Source organism: Ailuropoda melanoleuca, chromosome 15 (assembly GCF_002007445.2).
Source record: "Ailuropoda melanoleuca isolate Jingjing chromosome 15, ASM200744v2, whole genome shotgun sequence".
NCBI lineage: Eukaryota > Metazoa > Chordata > Mammalia > Carnivora > Ursidae > Ailuropoda > Ailuropoda melanoleuca.
In genome coordinates this window covers 22,324,967-22,332,209 of record NC_048232.1, presented here as the reverse complement: position 1 = coordinate 22,332,209, position 7,243 = coordinate 22,324,967, and the positions used below count along the sequence as shown (strand labels likewise).

General features: G+C 45.1%; 1 protein-coding gene across 1 annotated transcript in view; it reads left to right on the top strand.

Moving 5' to 3' along the window:
• The first annotated feature begins 7 nt into the window (after positions 1-7).
• ARHGAP21 (Rho GTPase activating protein 21) overlaps positions 8-7,243 on the top strand; it is a 138,014-nt gene continuing 130,778 nt past the window's right edge. The window contains 2 exon segments of the mRNA XM_034644573.1: positions 8-154; positions 1,098-1,556. Of these exon segments, the coding sequence (XP_034500464.1) occupies positions 1,479-1,556 (78 nt within the window). The 5' untranslated portion in view covers positions 8-154; positions 1,098-1,478.

Sequence of the window (7,243 nt, the reverse complement as noted above, 5' to 3'; positions counted from 1 at the left end):
GGGCCGGTCGTGGAGGAGGGGCGCCTCCCGTCCGCTCATGAATATTAACCGAGCCTGCGGCCTAGCGCGTCCCGGCCGGGCCCGGCGCCCGGCCCGCGTCCCCGCTCCTGCTCTCCGTCGCGCCTCGGAGGCTGGGCCAAGCGGGCTGGGAAGGGTAAGCCCCTCGTTTTTTGTTTTCCCCCCCGGGTCTCCCGACACCTTTTTAAAAGTACATATTTGGGCCGCCCTTCCCGGGAGATCGAGATCACCGACCCGCCTCTGGAAGGGGCGGAGGAAATAGTGGTAGGTGGGTGGTGGTTTTCTTTTTCCTATTTTTTTTCTCTTCCCTAGGTGGCCCCAGGGAAAGGGAAAGATAGTGCGTCGAATGGTAGTTTGGGGAGCAGCAAGTAAATAAAAGTTGCCCGGGCTGCGGCTTCATTTCTGTCGCTCCAGAATAATGCCCCGGAGAGGGAGCTGCGCCCGGGTCCCACCCGCGGCCGCGCACACCTCCCCGCCCAGCCCCGCCGCGGGCCAAGCAAAACAGCCGCCTCCTCGGGGGCAGCCTCGGGGCGCAGGGGCAGGGGTGCGGGCGCCCAGACTCACCCGGCCCGCCCGCTGACGCCGGCGGAGCCGGCGCTGCCCGCCTCCGAGGCTGCTTTTTGTTTTTATTTTTCTGGGGGGGGGGTGTAGGGGAGCGAGCAGGGTTTTTGAAAAGTATTCCATTTTATTCTCGTGGGGAGAAAACTTCCGTTAAGTGTACGTATCTGGGTGATGCCCAAGAGCCTGCACTCTCTCTTCTGCCCAGAAAATACATTAATTAAAATGCACTTGAAAAGGGAATTTTTTTTTTCCCTGAAGGTGCACACCAACCAGGCGAGTTTGACGCAACCACCATGCAGTTCTGATGCTTCTCATTTTTTTCCTGATTTATAGGGTTTTTTCCTTTTTTCTTTCTGTTTTGTCTGGGAGGATTATTTCCTCTTTCGTGCGTGAGGTTCAGCAGCAGGGACCGAGTAATCTTTCCAAGTGTTGGAAACGCGAACTTGGTGTAGACTTGTGGCAAGGCTAAGGTCAGCGTCTGGAGAAAGTTCATGCCCTTTAACTCTTCCCTGTTCTAGGAGAGATCTCTTTGGGAGCTGACGCTCGAGCCTTCGTGACCCACTCAGATTCCTCTTGGTCTCCGAGTAGCGCTAGGAGGAGGAGGGGGACCACTTTCTGCAGTTGGCCTCATTAGCTGCCAAGAAGACCCGTCTTCTTTGTTGTTTAAGTCTCGAGAAATGGACGAAGACGGTGAAGTCAGTTGAAGTCCGAAGACACCATCAGGGCGTTTTGAAGGGGCTTCATAAAAACATTTCATTCCCAGGCACATTACTTGTTTCACCAGCCCTGCACCTCTTCCGAGCCTGGTGTGGAATTCTTCCCTTTCTGGTGTGTGGTGGCATTCTGCCCCCCAATGTGGACTCCAAAGGGTTGGTCCCTTCTTTGTAATTTGAAATGAAATGATGGCCACACGTCGGACTGGTCTGCCGGAGGGAGATGGTGACAAGCTCAAGGCCTGCGGGTCCCCCACCTGTGAGGTAAGCGTAGGGGCTGCATGTTGGGCCACTGTGTACAAGGTGTCCTGCCGATGGGGAGGGGGTTCAGCGGCAGCGGGCCCAGCGGCAGCGGGCCTCAGGAGAGGCTTTGGGGCCTTTGGGCTGATTTGTGGGAGTGTCCCAGCTTGACTCTAGGGCGGTGCAGCCTTGCCCATTTTTGTTTCCAGGAACTTCAGTGATTCTTCTGCAAGAAGGGTTTCTTCACTTTGAAATGCCCCATCTTGCCCCATCACTGCTGAGTAGGGAATTCTCCCATTTCTGGTGACTGGGAATACTGCAAGTGTCTCTGTTTTCCTTCAGTTCCCATCCTCCAGTAGTTTTGGAGTTGGGCCGGTTAGGGGATGCCTTTGTGCATTTTGTGGGTATGTATCCAAGACTGGCTCTCCAAGGGGGAGAGAGGGCAGCTGGTATGCCTGTTGGAACGGGACCTCAGGCTCACTTTGGCTTTGATGGGTATTTTGGCTTGCTGTTGATGTGGATCTCTGCTCTGGGTAGAAAAACAAGTCTTTTCCCGTGGACAGTTTAAGCACAGCCTTGAAAAACAGATTTATAGAGTTGTAATTCCAACTCCCTGAAAAATCTTCTGACATTACTGTTCTTTTATTTATGCCCTTCCTTTCACTGCTCAGAAGTTCTGTGAGCTGCCCTGGGGTTTCAGGTGGCTTGCATTGCCTTTAGACCATCATCTTTGGGAAGGCTCAGAAGATTATATGCCAGGCGTCCTGAAATTTTTTGAGCAGGCAGGACAGAAATCAGAAAATCCATTGATTTATGGCACCCATATGCCCTGTTGCCTTTCATGTTTTTTCTTCTCTTAAAAAAAAAAAAATATATATATATATATATTTATATATTTATTTATTCTCTTTATATTTCATTCTGTAATGACTATATTGTGTTTACTTGGTTATTGGTGGTTTCTGTAATTTGCTTGCTAAATGTACTGAATATTGTTACCTTTTAAACTTTACTTTTGAGCTGTCTGTATTTTTATTAACAAGTTGAATAGATTATAGAAACGCCCCCCAAAGAAGCTTTACTCTCACTATTTCTTTTGGACCTTGTAAGTGGTAAATTTTCACTTCACGGCCATTGAAACAAAGTGTAGTTCTGAGTGTGTGAGTTTTGGCATTTTAATAAAAATGAGTTAAGTTAAATTTTTTTTAAAGCATGCAGAGAAACTTGCTTCATGTAGCTCACTTCATACTGGATTAGAAAGTTTATGCAGAAAATACAGGGAGGTGGATACAGTGTGCCATTACTGTACAACTCCTTAGAACTAGGAGTTAGAATCGGTGTTTTACTTTTTGACACCTGTAAACACCTGCTTGCAGGTAAAAACGTGATTAAGTATAACACCACAATCCTCTGATCATGGTAAACCATAATAACTCCTTTTGGAAGGCCTACCTACAGCTTGGTGATTGCTTAATGTGTATTGTAGTTACATAATAATATGTGCTGTGGTCCCAAAGCCTCATTTGTCATTGTCTTGTGAATACTTTAATTAGCATGCTATTTGCATTATATTTGTAAAAACTAATGTTATTTGATTTTTTTTTTTTGGTCATTTAAGGGATGTCCCAAACCAAGAATTTATAATAGATACATCTTGTCCTTGGCTAGAAAGCAGTGTTTCCAGTTGCAAACTTGGCTTATATTAACACTGACAGTTATGTATTTTTTCAAGGGCTGTGAAATTTGTTTTCATTTGGCTGTTACTGCTGGCATAGACATATTATTTGTAGTTTGGGACCCAAGAAAACATTATATTGCCTGTATTTTGCTCATTTAAAGATTATACACAGAACTTAAGTTTGATATTAAGCTATTGTATTGTTTGGCTTTTTAAAGAATAGGTAGATAGTTTGCTTAATATGTAGGAATAGAAATAAAGGGGCTATATGCTGTCAGACAGCATTTTAAAATCTCAGCTTAACGAGTAATTATTGCCTGTTTTATTGTGCATTTAGCTCTCACTGATACTTCTGATGCACTTTAAGTCTTGTGAATATTTATTAGCAATAGAGAGTTGCCCCTGGAATACTTTGGGTTGATACATATTTAAGCCTTTGAACACTGCACTTAATTTTTGTGTTTGATTTTATTAGATGTATTACATTCTAGAGTTGTACTGTCATTTTTAAAAAAACTTTTAGGAACCAATAGCTATGTTCCTAAATGTGTGTTTGAATAGTAAATTCAAGTGTGTTTTTACCTAACGAAGACATGAGCATGCATTAATGTTGTTAATCAGTTAAACTTAACTATGCAGGACAGAAGAAATTGACACAGTAAATTAATAGGAATCTCTGATTCATGACTTACCTAGTTAATTCCACCTTTTATAAATAAGGGCTACTGCATTGTTGAAGAATATACAGAAACTTCTTATTCATCTTATGTATTAGAATCTGATTGTGTTGGTACATGAATAAAGATAAGGACCCCTCCCCACGGATATATTGGAAGGTTAAAAACCAAACAAATAACAAACAGTCCTCTTCAGATAATGAATTGTGACAGTTCAGTGGAATATTATCTTGGGATTGTCCAGTAAGGATGGTACAATTCTATTCATGAAGAGTTACATACTTTGCATGTCTGCAAATACTGTTTCACTCACTTTGAGCCGGTAAGTGTGTTCTGGTGTGTGCCTGTGTGCAGTCTGGTCTGTGAAGTATTCTGACATCTCGCCTTGAGTGGCTTTGCTTACAGAATTCCTTAATTTAGACCCTGAATACTTGGTGATGTGATCACGCCTTTCATATCCTATAGAGCTCATCCTTCAAGGTTCAGATTGCCTCTTTTTTTTTTTTTTAAACCAAAGGTGAAAACTTATTCGTCAGCTTTTTAGACCACATTATTTTTCCTATTTCTTTTTTTTTTTTAAAGATTTTATTCATTTATTAGACAGAGAGAGAGAGGGAGAGCACAAGCAGGCAGAGGGACAGAGGGAGAGGGAGAAGCCGGCTCCCCGCTGAGCAGGGAGCCCAATGCAGGGCTCAATCCTAGGACCCTGAGATTATGAGCTGAGCTGAAGGCAGACGCTTAACTGACTGAGCCACCCAGGCGCCTCTACTTTTCCTATTTCTAATGTTTATTTTACTTTTTGTCTGTAGGCCATAGTATTGCCCAGTAATAGAATTTTTAGCATTTTCATTGTCTATTGTTAACAAACTATTTACTGATGCTAATCAGTATTATTTATTAATTTATTTCATTTTATGTCTTTCTTCTTCATCTAGACTACGACTATCCTGGGACTAAATGTATTTTACAGCTGATGAAAGATAATTGTTGGTTGATTTTGGAATAGTGTAAATAATACAGCAAGGCATTTTTCTGTGTATGAACTCATGTGCACTTTGCTTTTATCCCGGACTCCCTTGTTCCTTCTCAGGTGCTCTCCTGCTCTCTCTCTCTTTCCCTCTCTCTCTCCCTGGAGTTCTTCTTCCTCTCTGCCCCTTTCATGTTGGCTTTACCTACAGCCAGGCTTTTGCCATTCCTCTGCTCTTCTCTTTCTCCCTCCTGGGGTTTCATTTTATGCTCTCCCATGGCTTTAATTTGCATGCTCGGGACTCCAGATTTACAGCTCAATCTCAGGTTTTATAGTTGGTCTCCAGACCTCTGTAGCCTTTTGCCTGTTTACCAGTTTTTTTTTTTTTTGGATCGCCCACAGGCATTTCAAACTTAACAAAGTCTACTCCTACCGGCAACCTTTCCCTCTCGCTTCTTTCAGTGAGAAGCACCGCTAACTCCTTATCTGTCCCAGTCAACAACCAGGTTATCATCCTTGACCCTTCTCTCTCCTCATTCCTCCTATCCAAAGTCCTATCGAGTCTGCATTCCACACCCCGTCGCCACTACCTGAGTTCAGGTCAGCTGCATCTTGGTGCTGAGCCGCCGGCCAGGCTTCCTAACTACTTTCCCCAATTGCCCAGCCTTGAGCCTCGTCACCTGCCAGTGCTCGCTCTGCCCCTGCCATTGTCACAGTGCTCCTCCTGAAATCGAATGCCGATTGTTATGTTCCCCTGTGTAAAACAATTTTCTGGCTTCCCGTTGCCTTTGGAATAAAGTTCAAACTCCCAAGCAGTCTGCAACGACAGTAAATCATCTGGGCCGCCCTCCTTCTACACTTCCTATGCTACACTACCGTCTGTTCCACCCGGGACACTGTCTGTTCCACCAGCCTCTCCACTTCGGGTCCTTCCAAGTGCTGTTTTCTCCCACCCTCCTTCCAGCTGCCCCTTCTTCACCCCGCGCCCCTCCATGCCTGATTTTTCTCTTCATTCTGGTCTCTTCTTCAACATTGCTTCCTCAGGAAAGCCTTTCCTGACCCTCCGAGACTGGGTTAGTTGCCCCCAGAGCATTATCCCAGAACACCCTGTAGTTTATCAGGAATAGTGCTTGCAAGTTTATTTATCTGTATTCCCCCCTCAACTGCAACCCCCCGTGTTTTCTTCTCCCGTGTCTGTCTTATAGTAGGGCTCAGTAAATACTGTTGAATTAATGAATGAGTATGTTGGAAGGGCTTTAATTTTTATTCACTGTTCACTTAGATTCCGTACACTGTACTGTCTTGATTATCCGCCTGCCTCGTTGATCCCGCCTTCTCACTTCTCAGTCCCTGGATTTCCTCAGCTTTCGGGCCTGCTAAGTCTTCATATACGTCAGAGTTTGACCCTCTTTTTTTCGCTCTGTGTTCACTTTCATGACTTTAAACATCAAGTATATACTGATAATTCATATTTACGCCTATGTATTTGTGTGTGTACATGTGTGTGTGTGTGTGTGTGTGTATGTGTGTTGTCTCCACACGTTTGGTCTCTATATCCCTTGAATTCAGATTCCTGTATCCACCTGACCACCCAGTCTCCACTTGGACAGTAGAGACACATGGTAAACGGAACTCCCCATTCTCTAACGTCTGCTTCTGCCCACCTTACTAGTTTTTTCCTCCTCTCTGGCGCGAGCACTCCTGCCTTCCAGGTCAGGCTGCTTGGAGTGATCTTTGATCTCTCTCATGCATACCATACAAATCTGGTTGACCGTCTCAGCGTCAAGTGCTTGCTCGAATCTGTTCTCCACACAGGAACTGGAGCAGACCTTCTGTAAATTAGAGCACGTCTCTCCTTTGCTCACATTCCTCTGATGGCTTCTCATGTCCCTCAAGGTTAAAAGCTGAAGTTCTTAGATGCCCTGCGAAGCCCAGCACAATCTGCCCTCCCACCTCCCTGATCTCACCTCCTGCTGCTCTCACTGTCCTCGCTCTGTACTACTAGCCATTCTGGACTCTTGTGCACACACTGGGCATGGCATTCCCCAGAGCCTTCCCACCACTAGCTGTACCCTCCACTTGGAGCGCTCTCCCCCCTCAGGTGTCCACAGGGCTTGCTTCCTCATCTCCTTCAGTTTTTGCCTTGAGGTCACCTGAGTAAGGCCTTTGCTGACCACTGGGTTTATTGAACGCCTCTCCTCTACTCCCATGACACAGCCTGCCCTCCTTCCTTGCTGTGTTTTTCTCCCCATCCCTTACTCTCCATGTGACATGCTTATCCATCTGATTTTGCTTATTTGTTCGGGCAGATCATATATCTAGAATATAAGTGTTAAGTGTAATTTGTTTTGTTCACATGGTATTTTTTGTCCCTAGAAGAATGCCTAGC